General features: G+C 43.0%; 1 protein-coding gene across 1 annotated transcript in view; it reads left to right on the top strand.

The window, feature by feature from the left end:
* PIK3AP1 (phosphoinositide-3-kinase adaptor protein 1) overlaps window positions 1-19,329 on the top strand; it is a 134,648-nt gene extending 115,319 nt beyond the window's left edge. Inside the window, exons 12-17 of the mRNA XM_088475820.1 lie at window positions 7,769-7,974; window positions 10,060-10,132; window positions 11,124-11,270; window positions 12,817-12,887; window positions 12,982-13,097; window positions 16,910-19,329. Coding sequence (XP_088331946.1) covers window positions 7,769-7,974; window positions 10,060-10,132; window positions 11,124-11,270; window positions 12,817-12,887; window positions 12,982-13,097; window positions 16,910-16,967 — 671 coding nt within the window. The 3' untranslated portion in view covers window positions 16,968-19,329. The remainder of the gene's footprint in view (window positions 1-7,768; window positions 7,975-10,059; window positions 10,133-11,123; window positions 11,271-12,816; window positions 12,888-12,981; window positions 13,098-16,909) is intronic.
* Window positions 19,330-25,165: the final 5,836 nt, after the last annotated feature.

Below are 25,165 nucleotides of genomic sequence, written 5' to 3'. Positions count from 1 at the left end.
TAAGCAACAAAGCATAAGCAACCAAGTGTTAGGTGCCCTAGTGGTGAGTAAGAAGTAGATGAAACTAAAGTAGGGAGAAGTACAAGAGGTTAGAGGGCCCTGCTCGTAAGAGCTTACATTCTAAGAGTGTATTTTTGTCTACAGTAAAGGAATGTATATTCTCTCTAATGTAGGTGACATCTTTGAATTTTCACCTTTAAATATAGGGAAATAAATGGCAGTTTTTACCCTTATTATTCCTACCTTCCTTTACTTAATATATTAAAACGCAAACAGAAATGTTCTTTTAACACATTTTATTTTGTGGTTAGTCTCTTTTACATCAGCTGTTTGCTTATATACTCCTGTGACTGGGTCTGTTTGCACAACTCATTTGTTACAATAGTTGTCTAACTTTAACAAGTGTGATCAGAGCAGGGCTATGTCAGTTTTGTTTTCCTTTAAAACACAATTTTTTAAATCATATATTACTGTGATAGATGGAATTCTGGATTTCCCTTAGGGTTTCTATATTTAAAAAAATAAAAAAAGGGACACATTCGCGGGGATCCCGCCTGCTCAGAAAACCCGCTCTGCACCCTGGGCCTGATTTAGCTTGAGGAATACAGTAGAGATACAGTGCATCCAGAAAGTATTCACAGCGCTTCACTTTTCCCACATTTTGTTATGTTACAGCCTTATTCCAAAATGGAATAAATTCATTTTTGTCCTCAAAATTCTACACACAATACCTCATAATGACAACGTGTAAAAAGTTTTTTTGAGATTTTTGCAAATGTAATTAAAGAAAAAAATAAATAACATGTACATAAGTATTTACAGCCTTTGCCAAGAAGCTCAAAATTGAGCTAAGGTGCATCCTGTTTCCACTGATCATCGTTGAGATGTTCCTACAGCTTAATTGGAGTCTACCAGTGGTAAATTCAGTCGTTTAGACATGATTTTGAAAGGCATACACCTGTCTTTATAAGGTCCCACACTTGACACTGCATGTCAGAGCACAAACCAAGCATGAAGTCCAAGGAATTGTCTGTAGACCTCTGAGACAGGATTGTCTCGAGGCACAAATCTGGGGAAGGGTACAGAAATATATCTGCTGCTTTGAAGATCTAAATGAGCACAGTGGCCTCCATCATCCGTAAATGGAAGAAGTTCGAAAACCACCAGGACTCTTCCTAGAGTTGGCTGGCCGTCTAAACTGAGCGATTGTGGGAGAAGGACCCTAGTCAGGGAGGTGACCAAGAACCCTATGGTCACTCTGTCAGAGCTACAGCATTCCTCTGTGGAGAGAGGAGAACCTTCCAGAAAGATAACCATCTCTGCAGAAATCCACCAATCAGGCCTGTATGCTAGAGTGGCCAGACGGAAGCCACTCCTTAGTAAAAAGCACATGGCATCCCACCTGGAGTTTGCCAAAATGCACCTGAAGGACTCTCAGACCATGAGAAACAAAAGATTGAACTCTTTGGTGTCAACGCCAGGCGTTATGTTTGAGGGAAACTAGGCACCGCTCATCACCAGGCCAATACCATCCCTACAGTGAAGCATGGTGGTGGCAGCATTTTGCTGTGGGGATGTTTTTCAGCGGCAGGAACTGGGAGACTAGTCAGGATAGAGGGAAAGATGAATACAGCAATGTACAGAGACATCCTGGATGAAAACCTGCTCCAGAGCCCTCTTGACCTCAGACTGAGGCGACGGTTCATCTTTCAGTAGGACAACGACCCTAAGCACACAGCCAAGATATCAAGGAGTGGCTTCAGGACAACTCTGTGAATGTCCTTGAGTGGCCCAGCCAGAGCCCAGACTTTAATCAGATTGAACATCTCTGGAGAGATCTGAAAATGACTGTGCATTGACGCTTCCCATCCAACCTGATGGAGCTTGAGAGGTGCTGCACAGAGGAATGGGCGAAACTGCCCAAAGATAGGTGTGCCAAGCTTGTGGATTCATATTCAAAAAGACTTGAGTCTGTAATTGCTGCCAAAGGTGCATCAACAAAGTATTGAGCAAAGGCTGTGACTACTTATGTACATGTGATTTCTTAGTTTTTTTTTTAATTAAATTAGCAAAAATCTCAAAAACACTTTTTACACATTATCATTATGGGGTAATGTGTGTAGAATTTTGAGGCCAAAAATTAATTTATTCCATTTTGGAATAAGGCTGTAACATAACAAACTGGAAAAAGTGAAGCGCTGTGAATACTTTCCAGATGCATGTAACTGTGCATCTTGGTAAAATCATTCTGCACTGCAGGTGGGGCAGATGTAAAATGTGCAGAGAGATTTAGATTTGGGAGGGGCGTGTCCAAAGTGAGATCTATACTGCAGTGTAAATTTGTGGGCTACATGCAAAAGCAGCCAGTAATTACCCCACATGCAAAATAATGTATGTATTTGTACCCTTGCATTGCAACATGGATTGTCCAGGTACACAGTCACTTGCTCTATCTTACTCTATGCCAAAATCTGAATCAAGCCCACTATTACATAAATCCCATAGTATGTGAATTATATTGCCATGAAGGCAAAATACAGACTGTACATAGAATTTGGTTGTGTTTTGATATCTAAAGCACATTAAATGCACAATGCATCCCGAGTATATGAATATTCATTAAAAAAAGCATGTATTGAACAAATAAGAAATATTTTTGAAAACTCGAATTATGATGTACAGTAGATGATGATATTCCCTCGCTTTCATTTTGGTTTTGAGAGTAAGAAAACTCATTATCCACTTTGACAGGTGTAAAAAAACTGGTCACTTTCATGGAAGTTAAAAGAAGCCTTCAATGGAAGTTTGTGTTTCTTTGATATTTTTATGGACCGTAGTGTGCACAGAACTGCACTTTGAGCAGTTTCATTGTCCTTCTCTTTAAGGACTCTAATTATTAACATTATTTTTACTAAAATAAAGTGAAAAGGTGTGTTTTCACACCCTTTTCACATTATTTTAGTTTCTCCTACAGTTAAGGGCAATTGGAGTAGAATTTGTAAAATTCTACTCCAAGCCCTAATTATCACTTATTTTTAGTAATTAGATCGCATTTACCATAATTGTAATGGAAATGTGATCTGGCCAAAGTGACTAAAAATAAATTGTGAAAAAATACCGGGGAAAGCCCTGTGATAATAACGCCACCTGGAGGTGGCGTTATCCAGGGTCTCCCCCGGTTACCGGACTCCTGCTCCGCTCTGACGGGGAGAGCAGAGCCCAGAGCCGGCCCCAGTGATCAGCTGTGTGGTCTAAACAGACCATACACTGATTCACTGTAAAAAAAGTAAAAAAATCCAAACTTACCTGACTCCAGGGACCGGTGATCGGGGCTCCGTGATGTCCTCCCTCCGGTCAGCTGGTCTCCCATGGTGCACTGCGGCCCGGTCGTCACCTGACAGGGTCCCAGTGCAGTATGGGATGTCAGCTGACCGGAGGACATGGAGGACATCACCAGAGCCCGGAGCATGTAGGTAAGTGCAATTAAGGGAGAGGGGGGGGTCGCGGGGGGGGAGTCCGCCATCGCGGGGGGGCGGGCTTGGCGACGGGAGTGGGGCTTAGCGCCATGGGGGTAGCAGCGGCGGCCGGTCAGCGCATGCGAGGGGCACTTGTCAATGTATTTTTTTTAGCGAAAATACCGTGACTAGTGTGCGGATGGGATTCGCAGGGACAGAGCTTTCTCGCAAGCTCTGTCCCTGCAAGGGATTTGTAGTAAATCCCTGTGATATTGCCTGAATTCGCAATGCAAATTCACTCGGTAATATCACACTACAATCTGCATTACCAATGCGGATTGTAGTAAAGAGAGCCCTAAATGTCTTAAATTGCAGAATAATTTTCCTTTTATTATCAGTTAACTGACATTTACTCTTAGGTGGTAGCATTCTTATATAATTAGAAATTAGAACTATGAGCTTAAACGCAAAATAGGATTTATATATATATATATATATATTCCCTTATTGCAGGGTAACAGTAGTCTAGTTTATACTTAGTTTTGAGTGTTTTGTGAGTGTCTGTGACGGCACTGGCTACACTGTGACTGGCAGTGACTTCCCATTGGAAACGCCACCTGCCACACAGGACACGCTGCCCCAGGGGGGGATGTTTTCTCCCCCTGGGACTGCCAGTCCAGGCTTGCGATTAGCAGAGAGCGGCTTCCAGTGGAAGATGCTGCTCTGCCTTTTGGGTAGGTTTTACCCGGCTTCTAGGGGCTGCAGCCGATGCCTCCCTAAAAGCCGGTGCTATGCTCATGCCGCTTGTGCGCTGTTCCGACACCTGCCAGATCCACTGTGCCAGACCAGCAGTAGCAGCCCCCCTCATGCAAGAGGGTAGCTGTTGTTGATAGTCTGTGTGACTGTGGGCCTGATTAAGACCTGCTCGCTAAGCCGCGATCACTCGCTGCCAAAAGGGGCCGGGTATGCAAATTCTGTGATCGCACTGTGTGGCATAAGGACGCCCTCTATGTCTTAGAGAGCGACGGCAGTGAGCGCACGCTGGTGTCTGATCAATCGGGAACGTCGAGACCCATCGGAGCTGCACGCAGTGCTTGAGGTAGCCCCTACCCCATCGCAAGCACTGCGATCAGTTCAGGCTAAAATTCAACCAAGTGACGTGTTCAATGACGCTACTTTGCTAATTATGCACACCCATTAAACTCTGTTTTGACGCTCAGACACGCCTGCGTTCGCACATCCACATCCCCGTTCACAAGCACTTTCCCCTGTCACCACCCACAAACGGTGCATTCTGTCATTCAAAGTAACGTTCAGTCTGTGTTCTACGAGCGCACGATTCCCGGCCGCAGTGACTGTTCACGCATGCGTACTTTGACGAATACGCATGCGCAGATGTGCGATAATCGCCCCTAGCGAGCGCAGCTTAGCGAGCAGGTCTGAATCAGGCCCTGTGTGTGTCACTGTCACAGCCTGGTGCTGGTGTGCACAGTCAGAATCCTCAGCAGTGCAGCCTCTCCATGAATGCTCTCACTCTGGGGCCTATTCATCATCGGAGCCGTTTTCGTTTCAGTTTTCAGAGTTTGCTGAATAACCAGGGTTCCTTTTTGGACTCCTGATGATGAAAGGCCCAGTAATGAAAATATAGGCCCCTCTATCACTTTATCTACAGTATGCTATCTGTCTCGTTATCTGTTCTCTCTAAGGGGCCTATTCATCATGACATAATTATCATTAGTGATAATTATGTTTTAAACTCGCTGCGAGTTTAAAAATGTTTTTGGAGTCATTCATGCTTCCCTCACACAAGTATCACTTCCGAAAAGCTGTTCTTATTGCAGAGTCAGCTTTTCGGAAAAGTGATAATTTTCCCCTGCAGCTGAGGTATCCACAAGGGTTTCCTCACTGCTGCATGTTTCTCCTCCCCTCCCACTCTCTATTCCCCCCTGGGCAACACCAACTGTGGGTGTCCGATGCGGCCCCCCTCCCCCCGCGGGTTTCTGATGCGGCCCCCTCTCTCCCCGCGTGTGTCCGATCACCATCATCCCCACCTCTACCCGCGGGTGTCCGATTATCGGGGGCTGAACGCCATCTGAAGGTGGCATTAAGTAGCACCAAATGCTTTTTTGGAACTTGATGAATAGCCCCGACACTTACTTTATACAAAAGTATGTTAATTTTCACATTCTTTTGTGAAAAATAAGTGATGATGAATGGGCCCCTGACTATATTCTCTCTGTCTCTCTATTCTCTCAGTCTCTCTATATAATTTCTCTATTCGCTCTGTCTGTTTATGCTCTCTGGCTCTCTTTGGGTCTGGGTTTCTGGAACCTGGTCAGGGAAGGAATGATCCTTCTAGACCAACACCGTAATACAGACTGCCCTGGCGGGAAAAAAATGACAGCCGGCCGCTGTTGACATCATGACATGCAGCTGGGGACCACCTGCACGTCACCAGACCACATTGGAATGCACCTCCAGTGCCCTCCCCCAACTTTTCTTCCATCCCCCATTGCCCTCCACTGGCAATCTATAGCTCTGGCAAATTGGATCAGTTTTAGCTCAGCTTGTGAGAATGGAAGGTCAGAAAGTACAGCTTTAAGACATAGGGGCATATTCAATTAGCCGTGGGACTTACAGCTGGCTTTTAGGAGCCGAGTTAAGCGCCGGGACCTATTCAATAACTACCCACAGTAAGCCCAGAGAGTTTTCTTGACGCAAATTTGTACTTGCACCTCAGGAGGGTGTGAACAGAAATCTGCATTAAGTGTACCCTCGGGGCTTACTGCACGTGGTAACTGCATAGTCGGAATCTATGCCTTACCGAGCGTTAACCGCGGGGCTTACGGTGGGATATGGGGCTTACTGCAGGATATAATTGAATAGGTCCAGGCACTTAACCCGGCTGCTAAAAGCCCCACTGCTATTTGAATATGCCCCATAGGGAAAGATGCATGCGTGCGGCATCCATTCAGTGCAGGAAGAGGTTGGGGGCAGCCCAGCTACTGATGTATTGCTGGGCTCACCCCCAGCCTGACATTAACGGGAGGCGTGCCATACGGGCACGCCACATTTAACGTTATTTAGGGGGTGTGGCCTATGATAATTAAGCCACAATCCCACTTTCAGTCGCACGTGGCTTAGCCGCGCGCAGGTAACGGGTGCATAAGTCCCGTCCTGCACAGGGCGTGGCTCCCCTTGAAGCCGGCCCTGATCACGTGATCCTAGTTCCAGAAAAGGAGAATCAAGATTGTCCTAGTAAGCTAACATTTACAGACTACACGTTTGACAGGGAATTCCTTTAAGGATACTATTGAGGGAGTCATTTAATTGTCTATGAGTTTGAATAGGTAATTAATTTGGCTAGGAGCGCAGGAACCATTTTGTCTTCATAAATTGTGGGGGAAGTGGTACCACAATGTCTGAGAGAGAACCAGCAAAGTATCACTTCCCCATGATAAGCAGTACTAAGAAGATATACTGATCTAGGTGTCTGTGTTTCCTCTTTTCCTATTAGTTATTAATTCTGACTCCCTTGGTCTTATCTGCTATCTTGACCTAAATGTCTCACAATACTGGCATCTAGTGGCCACATCTAATATTGCAAAGCTTTGAAACGCAATTTGCACATACAAAGAAAGGAACTAACAAAAACGTACATAGCTAAACATAATATCCAAGCAACCTCTGCATACTCAATATGTTCATTGTAACATATAGAGAATAAATAATTAAAGGAATAAAAATACATTCAATAATCATATTATTAATTACTTATATAGTCCCAGAATATTCCATTGCGCTTTACATTTGGAAACAAAATAGTAAAAGAATGTGAAAATGGGAAATTCAGGAGCTTTGTACATATGGAAATGCAGTGGAAACTCCGAAAACTGCAATTTTGGAGTATTGGCCGCATTTTCACTTTAGTACATCCAGCCCAATATCAGATGTAACTCTTATGTTCACAGACTTGGTTAAAACTGCATGTGACTCACTTTATAGCATAAATGACAGTAGGCGATCTCATCTAAAGTGTAGCAGTGCAAGGCAGAATTCCAGAAGCTTCTTTTCATTATATAATTCTAAACATCACCATTTGTATATACACAAGGGCATAGCTTAATGTGTAACTACAGACATCTAGGTCCTTATAATCTGTACATATACTAGACCCCCCCAAACGTAGTGCAGATATAACTATGATACTAACAGAAGGGAAATGCAAAGACCTAATTTGATTTAAATGTGTGAAAAGTGCTAATTATATTCTCTTTACATCAGTCCTTGTCTAAATGATTATCATTTTCTAGGAGCAAGTATCAGGATAAGAAGAGACCGGCAGCAATCAACTGACTATGATCCATTTGTTGGCATGAAAACCCCTGGCCAGCGGGAATTAATTACATTACAAGAGCGTGTCAAACTAGGAATAATCAGTGTGGATGAGGCTGTACTTGAGTTTAAAGAATGGCAATTAAATCAAAAGAAAAGATCTGATTCATTTAGGTACCAACAGGTGCGTATCAATGTGATCTGTATCGCCATCTTGTAAAAGTCATATTCCGAGAGACGGCTGTGAAAACTGCAATGCCCGATAATGAATGTAATACTGTACAAATTGTTAGGATCATCATCCAGCATACTACAAAGAAAGGTGACCTTTACATTCCAACCACACTGATAGCTCCCAGTGATGCTGAAAGTGATCTGACCACGTGGGTCAAGTGCCATACGGTCAGATATCATCCATTATCATCACCCACATTTGTCTGGCCCAATAAGACAACGATCCTTGCTACATAGCTATCAGCTGAGCAGCAGGATTAAAGTGTATTGTGCCACATTTAGGGTACATACCCACTGGAGTTTTTACATGACTTTACTGCCATTGTTAACCCTAGTAAAGCCCCTATAAATGGGTATGAATATATAAAACATTTGTAAAATGCATTTCTAGTGTCAGATCCATTTCCATGTGTTTTACCAGCATTAAAAACGTATTCCTGACCCTTTGTCTATACAGTAGCTGCATTCTGTTTGCTCTGTTGTTTGCATTTGCCATCGGTATACTCATTGGGAATACTCTCTTTAAAACCTTAGTAAGTACATGACATGCGTTTCTATTTGACATAACCACAAAGCCACACACACACACACAGGGCTGCTGAGAGACAAATGCAGGAGGGGTGATTTCCTGGTGCATGATTAAGTAACACAGCAAATAAAAACTGCATGTAGTTATATTGTTTCCCATAAATAACAAGCACGGTTGAGTCCGAAAATGTTACTTATTCGCACAATCTTATCTAATAAGATTGAGATGAAAAATATACTCACACTTTGGGACATATTTATCACAATCCGCATTTGTAATGTGGATGTGATAAATATATTTAGCGTAAATTTGCAACGTGAAAATTAATATTTTTACGTGAATTTACTACTCTGCTCTTGCCAGGAGATGGGCTTCAGTAAGAGCCCATCCGGGAGTCCTGGAGGAGGGCTGGAAGCAGTGTTATAGGGGAAAGCTATCACACTGCTTCCTGGTTCGGGTCCTTGGTGCACACTACGCATGCAGGGCCGTCGGCTCGTGCATGTGTCACCGGGGGCCGACAGAGAGGGATCCTATAGGCTGCTATAGGATAACGCCATATGGAGATGGCGTTTGCTATCAGTGCCAAGCTCCGTAATGCAAAGCTTGGTAAATTCAACAGCACAGCAGCCCCCATTCAAACATATGGGGGTTGCATTTGCAAATGAAAATGGAGGCAATGCGACAGATAGAGGAGGAAGAGTGTTTACTGAGTGACAACATAATGGGTATGGGATCTCTAAGCACAGACTTGGCTTATACCTAATACAGAGATGCGATTTCTGCCCCAGGTTGCCCCATGATAAGCTCATCTATCCTAAGTAAACATGTATGAATCAGAATTACCATTTGGCATATTCCGTATGATACAGATTGGATCCATCATTTTTGCGACTTCATTTCCCCTTCCACCCCCCTTCTTTTTTTCCCCTGCCTTCCTTCCCTGCCCTTCTTTTTCTTTTTTCGGTTGTATATCCTCTGATATCTCTGATGTCGGATTTAGTACATATGTGCTATGTGATACTTTAAATTTTTTCTTATATTTTCATTATTTTTCTATGTATCCATGTGTTGCAGGGTTCCCTATCTGGTTCCTCTTATTTCATCTCCGTATATGTCTCTTAGGATATAAGACTTCTTTATCCAATAAAAACAGTTTGGCAAAAAAAATAAATAAACTTGGCACAGCTAATAAGATGGATGTGAGACTGTGAGGGGTCATGGTTTTCTTCCAAGCTCAGGACCGTAACTAGGGATGTGTCTATCGTTCATTTACATCCACTCTACCAGGATTGTTGTTCTTTGGAGCTATTATTATAACATTTTGGCAGTCTCTATTGTTGGATAATACATCTCCTTTAAGCTGTGACTATAAAAAACTGTTATATAATGTGTATGGCACACTGTTGTTTTACTAGTTGATTCATTTATATTTTAGATTTGGCAACTTTTTAAAGAATAATAAATTGACAATAAACCAATCATTAATGTTATTATTCTTGCTTTTAGGAAAACCTAAAAAGATTACGAGACAGTATAAACCGAAGACGAAATGAAAATAAAAACATAAAAAAAACTGCAGGTAACTGTGCTTCAAACTATACACATATAAATATATAACACAACATACAGTCATTTTTTAAACTTACATTTCTGATCCCTCCCCCAGATAGTAGAACTGGGAGAGTATCATGCCTCTGGTACCCACAGTTCAGATTTACTCCCCCGGCAGATCATAAGTGGTGTCTTGTTGCTGTGTTTAAAAGCAAGAACAGTTCAAACTGAGAACTTTACGTACTGCAAAACTACACATACACGCTGCCTTTTTAGTTGCACATATGTGCATACTGTATGATTCCTGTCCCTTGAAACTGTCTTTGTAAACTGTTGATGGTCTTACACCAGGACATCCCTATTAACCAGTTTAAACTCCTAATTAATTCTCCTGATATACTGGTTGAAGTGAATGTTTTCCTGTAAAGTGAACCTGTACAGTGTAAAAGTCCTGCCATTCACAACCAGTTTAATGCTCCATGGGCTGCAGGCGGGAAGCCGACGAAAGGAATCCCGACCGCCGGCTTACCAACTGTCTAATCCCGGCAAGGGCTAAATGATAGGCGTCAAATTCCTGACGCCTGTCATTTTACCTACGCCGGGAGCCCAACACCCGGCTTACCGATCGAAGCTAAGCTGGCCTGCCGTAGGGGGCGGGGGAGGGTTAGGATAGGGGGCTCCCGGGAGGGACTTAGGGTTAGGCACCCTCCTGGTGGTTAGCAGGCCTGCCAAGAGCCTCGGCGGGCCCGTGTAAGAGGGGGCGTGGCCTAATCGTGAGAGGCGTGATCACGCCCCCTTCCCGGGAAAAAAAAAAAGCTTTGAAGCACCACCAGAGATAGACAAACTTTCTGCTTTCCTGCTCTCGTTAGTGGGATGTGCATGGCTGCAGTTCTGAACAGTTTTTTTCATTTGATAGTTCAAAATGTATTTACATTTGCTTAATAATTTCCTTTAAAACAAAACAAACAAACAGTTGATGTGTAACAAACATCATTAATTAATTAAGTCTTTTCTTTTAGATTTAGAGATCACTAAGCCCATTCGACATGGTCAAAATCTGGCAGCGAAGCCTGAGTACGGGATTTACGACACATCTAACTTAGTTCCTGGGAAAATAGAGATAAAACGGGGAAACTGGAAGACAGACAGCACCTCCAGCACTGCAAGTAGGTGGCATATCATAGACAGGAGCTAAGTCAATGACACGTGAGCTGCCGCTGGAACATCTTTGTAGGATTTATCTTTCTGCTTGGAGTCTATGGAGGTGTGAGAAGAAATGAGCTACTGCAATTGCTGTTATGTGTGAGTGCACATCATGCAAAGCTGCTTGGGTGTAATTGCATCTGGCCCACAGAATTAGTCGCCAGCATGATGTGTGACTGCACGCATTTCTGGTTATTGCCGTAGGGGGAACCGTGCCTGTTTCTCACTGCACCGCTATTCCTCGTACTATCAGAAACTCTCCAGTAACCTTACCTCCAAATGAGCACTTAAGGTTCACCTTCTCATAAAAGCCCTCCTCATCAATAATTACTCAGCCCCTCTGTCCCCACCAGCTACTGTCGTTCCCACTCCGCCTAGCGCTAATATTGCCACCAGTGCAACTTTGTTCCCCTGTCCCCCATTCCACCCAGGTGGCCGTTTTCTCCATGAGCAACTCTAACCCTGTCTGTCTGCCCACTTGTTGGCTGCAGGATCAGCCAGAGCCGTAATTAGACTTTTTGGTGCCCTGTGCCAGAAAGCGCATTAGCGCCCTCCTATTTTTCAAATGAGGACAAAACGCACCCGAAAAAGGGGCATGGCCTCATGGGGAAGGGCCAGGGAAGAGATAGTGAAGGACAGGAGATGCTGGGGTTAAAATAAGAGGAAGCTACAAGTTAGAATGATTATAAACAGAAAATTGAAAGGCTCGAACAGCGCCCCCTGCCCTGCGGTGCCCTGTGCCATGGTACAGGTCACACTACCCTAGCTACGGCCCTGGGATCAGCATGTGCTAAATTTCTTCTTACTCCTCCCCACACTTCCCCATGCAAATTACTGTTACTTGCTTTACTAGCTATAGCGAGTCGCTCTATCTTACCTTTCATTTACTCATACTCTACATTTAGTAGTATTCTTGTCGTAATAGTTATCTTATGTTTTCCTATGTATAGATGTATAATTGTATTGCAACCTAGGTACAGCAGCGGACACCTTGTGGTTCCATATAAATATAAAATAATAATATTGGCTGTCCTTGCATTGGATCTTCACATCTAATTCAATCTGGCCCCTATAAGTCCCAAAGGGTGACTTACAGGACATATTTACCCTGACATTTATTTATATATTTATTACCAGTTATTTATACATTTCTTATTTTTAGATAACATTTTTGAACAATATGCTACTAGCATTTAGTATTGTTCCATCTTTGTACAGCATAATGCAGACAGAATTGTTCAAGCTAGAACTCAATGTAGGAGCGGAGAAGCTTTAAATTCTATTTAAGTCAGTGGAGAAACTTTGTACATGTGGGTAGGCAGGTGCCTGAAAAACTACTAAAACACCCATGTGAAGAAGCTGTAAATGTATTGCTCTGTATTAGAAAATTAAGTTACGCATTTTGCTTGTAAAATCTTTGATTCAGATTTGTGTGCCATAAAAATAGACATTGTTATATGAAACATGCCAAGCTTTCTCAATGTCTCCTGTACCTATTCTGCAAAACAGGCAGCGGCAGTAACCGATCCAGTACTCGAAGCACGCTGAGTCTGAGTAGTGGGATTGAAGGAGATAATGAGGTAATTAAATCTAATATTAGTTTCAGGGTGAAATAATTTAAAGTAAAAAAAAATTACCTAAATGTACTTAAATGCTGTAAATTGTTATTTACAGGATAATGAGATACCAGAGCACCCTCAGCGAAACACACCTAGACATTCCCTGCCGGAAGGAAGACCCCCAGCAAGACCACGGCGGCCACCAATGGTAGAGAACCGAAATTCTAGAAGGTAAGTATGCACACTGTATTGGATTGTGTTATTGTGAAGATCTGGGGCCTAGGGGTCTATGTACTAAGGGGAGAAAAGGGTAAAAACCCTAAAGGCAGAGAAAATCCCTGTACATACCGCTTCTCAGTATGTACTAAAGGGATATTCTCTGCCTGCTGCCTGCCAGCGCTAAGAGCAGGCTACAATATCGCGCCGCACCTGGGTCACTTAGCGCTGACCTAAGTGTTTTACTAAGTGACTATGTATTACTAAGGGGAAAGGTCACTTACCGTCAGGGGTCTTCTCCAGCGCTAATATCACCCCTCCTGTACCTGCTGGTATCTGCTTCTCCTCATTGGAGAAGCAGGAAGTCCTTGTTTTCAAGTTTGTTGATAAAGATTTTACAAAAAAAAAGTCCTTGCTGCAGCTGCCGGCCGGGACAGTGAGTCACACACAGGCTGTCAGGGGAAAGGGGTCCTGGCTGTTACCGCCGGGGGAGTGACTTATGGTGCGTACACACTAGACGATATGCTCCCTGAGTGATATCATCTACTGTGTCCCCGGCAGGGTGTGCTCAATGTCGTTCATGACATTGAGCACACCACCTGAACGATATCATTAACGTTATCGTTCAGCGCCGGTCTCTCTCCCCCATTCCCCAACATGCAGCAACCTGACAATATCGTCAGGTTGGCCTGCATGTTTAACCGATGAACGATAATGACGAACGACCCGCGGGAACGCGCATCGTCATCGTTAATCGTTTTGGTGTTAAAAATGGACGATAAAGTGGACGACTGAACGATAACGATATCGTTATCGTTCAGTCGTCCACTTTAATCACCCAGTGTGTACGCACCTTTAGCGCTCACTATCATCGGCAGGTCCATTTTTAACACCAGCTGCGGTAGCCGGCTCCTGCTTCACAGCGGTAGCAGGTGAAGCAGGAGCGTCATTAACTCCACGGTATGTGGAGTGTTAGTAAATAGACCTCTTAATTCTGATCCGCACAAAATGCTAAAAACTGGTATGGCGTCTCCGTTACATGGTGTGTACGCACAAAAGCGCTGTTATGATTGAGACGCATATTAGCAGAGATGTCTTCGAAAAGTGCTGGGCGTTCCTGGGTGGTGACTGGGAGGTGGCTAAACAGACGCACGTGGTTGACTCATATTATGGGCGTGTTATGGCAGTGTCAAAGGGCATGTTGCTAAAGTGTTTGCGTACACAGACGCTTCATCGCTCACATAGGAAGCCATACTCAGGGGTCTATTTACTAAGCCTTGGACGGAGATAAAGTAAATGTAGATAAAGTAACAGCCAATCAGCTCCTAACTGCCATGTCACAGGCTGTGTTTGAAAAATGACAGTTAAGAGCTGGTTGGTGGTTGGTTGGCACCTTATCTCCATCGACTTTACTGTATCTCCATCCAAGGCTTAGTAAATAGACCCCTCAGACAGAAGATCTGCACCTGACATAGGGTAGGTGCAAGTTCTATGGTGCGACTGATAGTGGCGACTAAAGACACACCAGAAGGTATTACACACTCAATGTGGGCGTCTCAGTCCTTACACAATAATACGCATAGATGTACACCAGGGAAGGTATATGTAGCAGCATTTGCATAAAGCCACAGAACGGCGACCACCAAAAGAAGCGTCCACCTTTGAATCAGCCTCTTAGTGATCACTTATAAGTGCTTTAAAGTTTGATGTGATCACAATATGATTACAGGTTGAGTCTCCCATATCCAAAATGCTTGGATAACGGAATATTCCGTATTTTGGAATAATTGCATAACATAATGAAATATCTTGGGAATAGGACCCCAATATACACACAGAATGCATTTATGTGTAATATACACCTATACACACAGCCGGCAGGTAATTTCATACAATATTTTCAATAATTTTGTGGCCCAAGCAAAGTTTGTGTACAGAAATGAAATTCATTTATGTTTCATATACACCTTATACACACAGCCTAAAGGTAATTTTATACTATATTTTTAATAATTTGTGCCTTAGACAAAGTTTGTGTACATTGAACCATCAAAAATCAAAGGTTTCATTATCTCAGTCATGCCAAAATTATTCCGTATTTCGGAATATTCCGTATTTCGGAATATTTGGATATGGGAGACTCAACCTGTATTTAATATAGTCTGTAACATCTAATATAGTTTAGGTTTCTACACACAGGCATTGAAATTAAGTTTAGTGAGTTTTTTTAAAGCCCGCTAAGAGAGGTGTTATTAGAACTTGTAGGCCCCATAGCAACATTTTGAATGTGTCTCCAATGTTTCTAGAGGGTTATACAGTTTATACTCATATTTTTGCCCTAGTTGATTTTATGCCCCACTGTAGTGCCTACCTAGCTCAATTTATGCCCCATAGTAGTGTCTTAGGGCCTGATTCAGCAGCGTACGCAATAGCGATTACGGACGCAGTTGAGCAATTGTTTGCCATTATGCTTGCATACAAACTGCACTGTGCATGCGCAGAGAACGCATTGCGATTACGGATGCACAAAGGATCCATCGCAAAGAATGACAGGCTGTCAGCGTTTGGGGGTGGTGACGGGGGTGTGGTCGGAAAAATGCAGGCGTGTCTGTCCGTTTGAATGCCGTTTCATGAGCGTGCATAAATTAGCCACTGCGATTGCTTACGCAGCATGAGAGCTCTCTACGTGCAATGAGACATGCAGTGTCTGCGGCTGGTCAGGCTTGTTGTAAATGCTGCATTGTAGTGCCACAGTTCACATTATATCCCACAGTGCCCCAGTTCAAATTATGCCACACAGTGTCCCCAATTCATAGTATGTCTAATCTTAGTGCCCTCAGTTAACATTATGTCTAATATTAGTGCCCTCCGTTCACATTATGTCACACAGTGCCCCAGTTCATATTATGCCACATTGTAGTGCCCCCAGATCACATTATATTCCACAGTTCCCCCAATTGATATTATCCACTTCTTAGCGTCTTCAGTTCACATTATGTCACAGTTCACATTATGCCACATTGTAGAGTACACAGTTCATACTATGCCATATTGTGAAGCCCCCAGTTCACACTATGCCATATTGTAGTTCACATTATGCACAACCTTTACAAGGGATTTCCTTGTAAAGGTCACCTGGAATTAATTACTTTTTCCAGGTGACCGTGAGCCCCACCAAGTTCTTTTGTAAAAAAAAATACAAATCATATGTAATTTGTTACATTTACATTATTAATGTATTGTACAGTGAACATATTATTGAATTGATTAAATAATAGTATTTTCCTTTGCCACCTTTTGTTTAGTGAAGATGGCTGTTGTATGTAGTGGCCTCACCATCAATCAGGGACGTAAGTAAGAGGGGTAAAGGGGTCAAGCTGAGGACACCAGACAATCTTTGCTCTGCCTGCCATCAAAAGTGCAGAAAGGAAGCCACGGAGGACTGCACATGCTCAGTATGGGGGCTGGGGGAGTGCAGCACTGCTGAATCGTTCCCCAAATTTTGCACTGTTGTGCCTCTGACATCAATGCATGTATAAATACCGAAAATGAACTATGCAGTGAAAGCATGATTTTGTATATTCATTGAGGCACTCTCAGCTTTTGTGGAACTACATTTTAACATGGATGGCAGGGCTTTCTGGAGCCTGCATTTCCATAACCATTCAAGCCCCCATGTTGCTAAAGCCTGATTTAATCTATGACCTTGGTTGCATGTAATTTATATTTCTATTTTAAATATTAATTCATTGTACACGTAATATTTTTAATTTTATCTTTGTTGCAGCAAAATTACCCCTCTTCCCTTTGTGTTTTTTACCACCTAGATCTCAATCGACTTCTGGCAATTGGAATGCACCTCCAGTGCCACCTAGGGGTCGATAATATGTATTGCTGTCGGTGGCACAGTGACGAATATATATATTTTTTATAATAAATGTACAATGGATAGAAAGACAATTCTATTTCACAGCAATTAAACCGGCATTAGAAGATGAAAGTATGACGCCATTTTGATGTTGTTTGCCTGACATCACTGAATAACAATATGAGCTAAGTTTGAGGACCTATCTGAAGCTATCACCTTCCGTCTTCTGTTCTACCTGATATTGATGAAACCTCCAGTCAGCCTGGAACCAATGAATTAAACTTGAGCATCAAGGACCATTATCCAATTGTTGTTGAAAATAAATCCACACCCTCCAGGCTTTTATCACTGATCCTTTGTTAGAGACAACATGTTACAATTATGTTAAAGTGCCTAAAACAAAACCAGGTTTCCTGGTCAATGGTTCTTTAAAACTGATAAATGGATTCAAAGTCTTAAAAATACTTCTTCTGAGTAATATCAAAGTGTTTATTAGGTGGAATTATTCAGGAAATTGTGGATCCAGTGAGAAAGGACAAAGTATATATATGTGTTGTCTATTATATTTATTTGTCTGTGTTTTCTTTGTTTTATTTTCTCTTCAATAATTCTATGACGCTTTCTTGGAGCACACTTCAAACTGCTGAAGCCCTTTACTTTACATGTCAAAGAGATGCTGTGTTAACAGCTGAATGGTGGCAATTTGGTGCCATGGTAATCCAATGTATTTTTTAGAAATCAGATTACCTTTTCTATATGACGAAGTTAAATAATGTATGCCTAATTCTGCAATCTGTCTTGAGAATTAATTTTAAACCCATTAAAACAACAAGTGATGTTGTAAATTGCTGCACTATATACCTGTTCTCTGCCTGATGTAAAACTTTAAAGTGGATTCTGTATTTTTTAAACAAAAAAAGTGTAATTTCATGTTTCTTGAATCTTTACTCTTGTAATAGGATCTCCTCCCCCCTACTTGTAACTCCTAGAGGGGCCTATTTATCAATTGTTATTTGCGGGATATCCCCTGGAAACATCTGTTTTTTGGGGGTACCAGTAAATAATAAGTCTCCCCTGAATGTATTAGTGGTAACTGCTGCAGTGCCCCATTGTCAACCACAAAAGCAGCCCTTCTAGAAACCTATGGCAGCTGCTCTCTTGAAGAATTTTCCAGGCTTGGTCCTGAAAGCTAAGGACATCTGAAGATGGCGTTGCCATTGTAGCCTATAGGCTACATTCTGGAATAGTACCAGGAGAGGCACTCACCACTTGTGCATGTACTGTTAGCAAACTGCACTTGCGCAGTAGTGTGGCTGCCACCGGCAAGTGAAAGCAAAGTAATAGCTAAATACCTTTACGTATCGTAAGAACAAGGACGTGCTATTGGGGCCCACGTCCCCGCATGTGTTGATTGATACATGCCTGTGGTGTTTAATTTCTTATCGGCAAGAATAGTCCTTATAGGAAATTATAACTATCGGGCCTAGGACATGAGAATTATTAAATATTCTCCTTAATGGTAAAGTTAAAGATAGTGATCAGGGGCACCAAGTTTACTCCAACTTAATGTGGCCATTCCCACTTAAGTGGGCATTGTGCACTCTACTTCAGAGGGGCATATTATTCCCAATGGGGTGTGGACATACCTCCACAAGCTTGGACATGACCTCTAGCACTGGGGTGTGACAGAGCTCTACTTGTGGCCTTACTGATAGTACCTTTAACTTTCTAAGCTGGATGAAATGTTCTATGTGGTAGGTCTGCATTAAACTTGATTATCAGTAAAAGTCAGCAGCATTCTCTATTTACACTGGTGTTAAAATCCCTGACACTATGGATTGTGGGAACCTCTTGGAAAACGTCAGAATTTGCGGGACTCTCCCCAGTCTCCCAAGAAGAGTAGATGGAGCTCCCGCATCCCTCCCACTTCCTACTGAAGTGGACATGATGGGGAAAATAATGCTGGGAATTGCAGGTTTGTGGGGAGGTGGCGGGGCCAATATGATGTTATTCTATAATACAGTCATTGCATCATTTTCATCCCGTCCCCTCTTCATAGACCTGCTATTCCCAACATTTAGCTGCAAGGGTCATGGCCTAATGACGCAAATAATCCGCTCCATTCCCATCACCGGCCACCTGCATCTCCTCTCTGAGCTTCTCCCGGGTATGCTACTGGCAAGAGCTTTTTGTTAGTTGCCCATGACCAACAACAATATTAATATTGGATTTCGCTGTTACATGTATATCAATAGGTTTTAATATGAGAGAAAAGACAAGTGAAAGAGAAGTGAGGGTGATCCATTGCAATACTTTTTCAATAAATATAGAGAAAATTGTTGAACAGTGGGGTTACTTCTACTATCCATAATAATTTATTGTAGGGAGTGCGTTATACCTTATAATAAACCATCTTTAGCAAAGACTGCTGAAGTTCTTGAGTGATGTCATCACATATGAATCTACACTTATATCATCACTAGTGTATTATACATAAATGCAATATTTTATGGCAAAGAAACATAATTTGCAGGTAATATTGTAAATGTAGTAAATGTATCCTACATTTGGCTCTAAGCAGTTGCTGCATTATTTTGTTCTGTGGCATTCTCCAGTGATCTCTGCAGGGAGGTATTATAAATGTAATTGCTTTGCTGCCGAGAGATCTGAATCACATTGAGGATGACATATCTATGAATGGTGATCTATTATGTTAATTGTTTTTAACCTGACAAAGCACCATCAACATGGTCAGATAAGAACCACATGCTCATTTATATATGCCTCATTATTAGTACTTTCTTTTGTGATTATGGGACTGAGAATTGTACGTCGTTACAACCTAATTGGATCAAGCCCTATGAGTCTAATATACTATAAGACTAATTTCATGGTTGCTTCCGCTTATATTGGGTTTCGGACTATAGATAGACAGTAAAAAGGTTGACAATGTCTAGACAGACACCAGATGTTAGACAGCCAATAGGGACAAAAGGTCGACACACTAAAGGTCAACATGTAAGAAGGTTGACAGGTAAAAATGGTCGACAGGATCAGAATGTCGACACATGATTTTTTTTGTTTATTAGGGTTAGGCACTTACCGGAGGTTTAGGGTTAGGCACTTACCCCGATGGTTAGGGTTAGGCACTTACCCTGATGGTTAGGGTTAGACACTTACCCCGACGGTTAGGGTTAGGCACCAGGAGGGAGGGTTAGGGACTAGAAGGGATGGTTAGGGTCAGGCACATACCCCGACAGTTAGGGTTAGGCACCAAGGGGAGGGATAGGGATTGGTGCTAGAATAAAATATATATTTTTTTGTATTGACCATTTTTTGTACCTGCTGAACTTCTTACATGTCGACATTTAGTGTGTCGAACTTTTGTCCCAGTCAACCTATTGACTGTCTAACATCTGTTGTCTATCTAGATACTATTGACCTTTTTACTGTCTATCTGTTAATCCACACCCGCTTATATTGTACTAGATTTCTATCCCATAGTACTCTGCTTGCCTTAATATCAGATGTGTCCTTACATTCACTGTTTCAATTGAACACTATTTACATCAGATCACAAAATAAATGCTAAAACGGGGCTCATATAATAACCCTTTCAAATGATCCAGGTCCCTAGACCCAAAATACTGTTTAAGGTTATGAAAGTACCATTTGTGGGTTAGGTCTGTGTTTCACATGGATCTCTCTGATTCATACATTAATAACTTACAGAAGTAGCCAATAGTACAAAAAAATAGGGAATCCTTCCCGGGCATTGTAACATATACAGGATACTACAATCAAAGTCCAACATAAAGAGTAAAAAGAGAAGGTTCAACTGTTCTTAAATTATATCTCTGTGTTCTTTCTTAGGACAACTGGTGATCTGCTTTTTGTTCCCTCTCCAGATAACATAAAAGGAAAAAAAATCATGGGAAATACTATAGGGTTGTATGTGAGCGTGCGGGTTTATGTACTAAGCCTTGGAGAGAGATAAAGTGGAGAAAGATAAAGTACCAACCAATCAGCTCCTAACTGTCACTTTACAAGCTGTGTTTGGAAAATGACAGGAATTGATTGATTGCTTCTTTATCTCTATCCACTTTATCTCTCTCCAAGGCTTAGGCCCTGATTCAGAGCCGGACACTCTTTCAGAGCGCTCGCTCTGAATCAGGGCGTTTTTTTTTTTGGAGCCGGCCTCCTGGCAGCTCGCATCATCGTCGTGACCATCAGGCTTGCGACGAGACCCTTGTAGGGTCTCGTTCCCGCAAGCCCCAGTGAGCTTCCTGCTCTATTAGAGTGATGTCAGTAGGGCCGCCCTAAAACGGCAGGCGTTCCTTCGGGAACGCCTCCGTTTGGCCAGCCACCCCCCTTCCCCGCCTACAAAATGGGGCGAGCTGTCGATCAACATCGACAGCCGCCCCGTTTTGTTGCGAGCCCCGGAGTGAGTGATTTCTCGCTCGCTCCGGGACGCGTGCGCACTGCCCAGCCATCGACCCGCTTGCGAGTGGGTCTGAATCAGATCCTTAGTACATAGATTCCTCAATGTACAGCTTTAATTTTCCTCTCCCTTAGGATATTCAGCACAAGTACGCAGTATAGTAGCATATAAAGACGTATTTTTAGTTGTCTTACAATGAGTTTCCAATAAAAATCATAGTACATCACTCCCCCTATGCAGAGCCGTAACTAGACATTTTGGTGCCCTGTGCCAGAAAGCACATTGGTGCCCCCCTCCCTTCAATACTTTAAACAGGGACAGTTTGACATGTCCAAAAAAAGAGACTTGGTCTCACGGGGAAGGGGCGTGACTACACAATAGTACCCCCAAATCAAATTACACTACACCATAGTGCCCATTATTCACATTACACCACACAGTAGTGTCTCTTATTCACGTTACGCCACACAGTAGTGCCAGTTATTCACATTACACCCCACAGATATTCCCAAAATACACATTACGCCACACAGTAGTGGCCCTTACATATTATTCCACACAGTAGTGCCCCATACACATTATGCCACACAATAATGCCTTTTACACATTATTCCAGACAGTAATGCCTCTTACACATTATGTCACACAGTAATTCCCCTTGCATGTTATGCCACACATTTAAGCTCCTTACATATTATGCCACACAGTAGTGTCCCTTACACATTATACCACAGTAATGCCCCCTACACATTATGCCACACAGTAATACCCCTTACACATGCCACACAGTAATGCCCCTTGCAGTTAAAGGGATCAAAAGTATCACATTTGCATTGGGGGCATTTACTGGGTGCAGGAGGAATAGTGACATTGTGCTGGGGGGGGCAGTTACAGGATACGGGGGTGCAGTTGCAGGTGAGTGCACTTATAGCGTCACTTGCATGGGTCACAGTTACACGGTACAGTGGTGGGAGTTACAGGTTGCATGGGTGGGCGGTCATGGTGCAGGGGAGGCAGTTACAGAGTGCAGGGGTGGAAGGTATAGAAGGGTGCTGTTACAGACTACTGGTGTGTCAATTTCATGAGGGCAATTACAGGGGGCAGGTGTGTTACTTGCATGAGGGGCAGTTACAGTGTGCAGTGAAGACAGTTGCAGCAGGATGCGGTTATAGGGTGCAAGGTTGGAAGTTACAGGGTGTAGGTGTCACTTTTGTTGGTTTTTTTATTTAGAGTTTTAATATCATATAGCAACAGAAATCACATTGCCAAGCATAGTATCACAATAAGAAAACATTTTAAGTTGAGAAATATAAATTTAACATAAATCATAATAATAATATATTCAGTAACCAAAATGGTAATTATATTTTAAAATTAGGCAAGGTCACTTAATATATAATCAACAATATCAATATAATTACAGAGTAAAAAACATTATCTGGGATCTGAGCAGATGGGGCAGCCCATTCCACCAGGAGGGGGTCAGGTGTTGTAAGGGCCTGGAGTGAAACTGAGCGAACTCCACCAAGTCGAAGGTGGACACCATGGATCCCAAGGTCTGGATTGCAGAGTGAATTGACACTCGGCAACTGTGGAGTAATCTGTGCACTCGGTGCTGTAATGCAGAGATTTTGTCTGCTGTCAGGAAGATTCTCTGAGCCTGAGAGTCCAGGAGGACTCCCAGATGTACAATTGTTTGAGAGGGAGTCAGGGGAGACTTTCCAGGTTCATCAGCCAACTGTGCGTTTGTAGAAAGGCAATGGTTACTTGTAGATGGCGGCAAAGAATTTCTGGGGAGATTACTAAGAGCAAGAGATTGTTCAAGTATGGGAGCAGTCTGATCCCCTGACGACGAAGATAGGCCGCCATAACTGACATGATTTGGTAAAGACCCAAGGAGCTGTAGAAAGCCCAAAAGGCAGAGCTTGAAATTGGTAATGTTGCTGTAGTATAGCAAACCGGACATACTGCTGATGAGAAGGCTTTATAGGTACATGCAGGTAAGTATCCTGAGTGTCCAGAAACACTATAAAGTTCCCAGGCTCCATAGCCATCACAATAGAGCATAGGGTTTCCATATGAAACCTGGGCACCCTGATAAACTTGTTCAGAGACTTGAGGTTGAGGATAGGTCGATGAGACCCATTTGGCTTCTGAACCAAGAAAAGGGTAGAATAGCCCTTCCCTCACTGTGATGAGGGGACCGGAAGTATTACCCCCGAGAGCAGTAAGGACTGAATGGCCTTCTGGAGGAGCAGGGCTTTACTTGTGTCCGATGGAGGTCCTGTGCAAAAGAACAGCTGTGGGGGCTGCCTCAGGAATGAGAGGGCGTATCCATGGTAGACCACTTCTTTTACCCAGGCGTCTGAGGTGGTCTGATGCCAGAACTGAAGTCTGCCTCCCACCCTGGGAGCCCCCAGTGAGAGACCCACCCCATCAGGCTGAAGGCTTGTCCTCAGATTTGGTAGGTGGACGTCTAGTAGCCCAGGCCTGTTTGGTCCTAGGCTTGGAGGTCTTAGTGGATGCTGACTGCCTTGGAAGGACTGACCTTTAGCTGCTCCTTGAGGATGAAAGGACCGAAAGGATGACATCCAAGTAGTAGATGCAGATGGCAAGAACACCGTCTTGGAAGCTGGCAAGGTAGTTGTCAAATCCGAAGTGGGAAGTGGACCCGGAGTGGGTGCAGGTAAGTCCTTGTGAGCAGTTTCCTGATATTGGAATGAGCCTGGATGCAGGCGGTACTTGTTTATAAATATCTCTGTGCCATGTCTGGATGTATATAGGCTTCAGCTGCAGGAACTTAAGCCAGTGGGCTAAGGGTAGAGGGTGGGTGGAAACGGGAAGGCAATATAAGTCCTCTTATAGCACTGATGAGTAAAGATGATGCTCCAAAGACTTGATATGTGAGTTGCACAGGTAATCACCACCTGGTATGGGATGCTGAATAGCGATGGTTATCAGGACTTGGTATAAGACACTGAGAATCGATGGTAGTCAGCACTTGGAATGACACTGAGAATCAATGGTAATCGATAGTATGAGATGCTGAATGGCTATGGTAGTCAATAGTTGGTATGAGACACTGAGAATCGATTGTAGTCAGCACTTGGAATGAGACACTGAGAATCGATGGTAATCGATAGTTGGTATGATATGCTGAATGGTGATGGTAATCGATAGTTTGTATGATATGCTGAGTGGCGTTGGTAGTCAGTACTGAGAATCCATGGTAATCAGCACTTGGAATGAGACACTGAGAATCGATGGTAGTCAGCACTTGGAATGAGACACTGAGAATTTATGGTAATCGACACTTGGAATGAGACAGTGAGAATCGATGGTAATCGATATTTGGTATGAGATGCTGAATAGCGATGGTAACCAGCACTTGATATGAAACACTGGGAATCGATGGTAATCAGTACTTGATATGAAATACTAATAACTGAAGGTAGTCAGCACTAGGTATGAATAGCTGAACAGCGGTGGTAGTCACAAGGAGGGTTCACTGGGAAGGAACACTGCGGAGCCTGAGATGCAGTCACAGTAAAAACCACTATAGGAGCAAAGTAAACACAGGGATGCAGTTAGACAGCTAAATTAGTAATCAGCTTGAAGGCAGACACCTGTAAAACACAGAGAGGCAAGTTGAGAGCTGAGCAGCACACTGAAATACAACATAGGAACGGTTACATGAAACAATGGAGTTCTATGAGAGAGCTGAGAGTTAGCATGGGAGCTAATACAAGTAACACTGGAGGTAAGCGTGAGGCC

Source organism: Taudactylus pleione, unplaced genomic scaffold (assembly GCF_031769625.1).
Source record: "Taudactylus pleione unplaced genomic scaffold, aTauple2 ptg000016l, whole genome shotgun sequence".
Lineage (NCBI taxonomy): Eukaryota > Metazoa > Chordata > Amphibia > Anura > Myobatrachidae > Taudactylus > Taudactylus pleione.
Note: the sequence above shows the minus strand (reverse complement) of the source record. Positions and strands in the feature narration are given on the sequence as shown.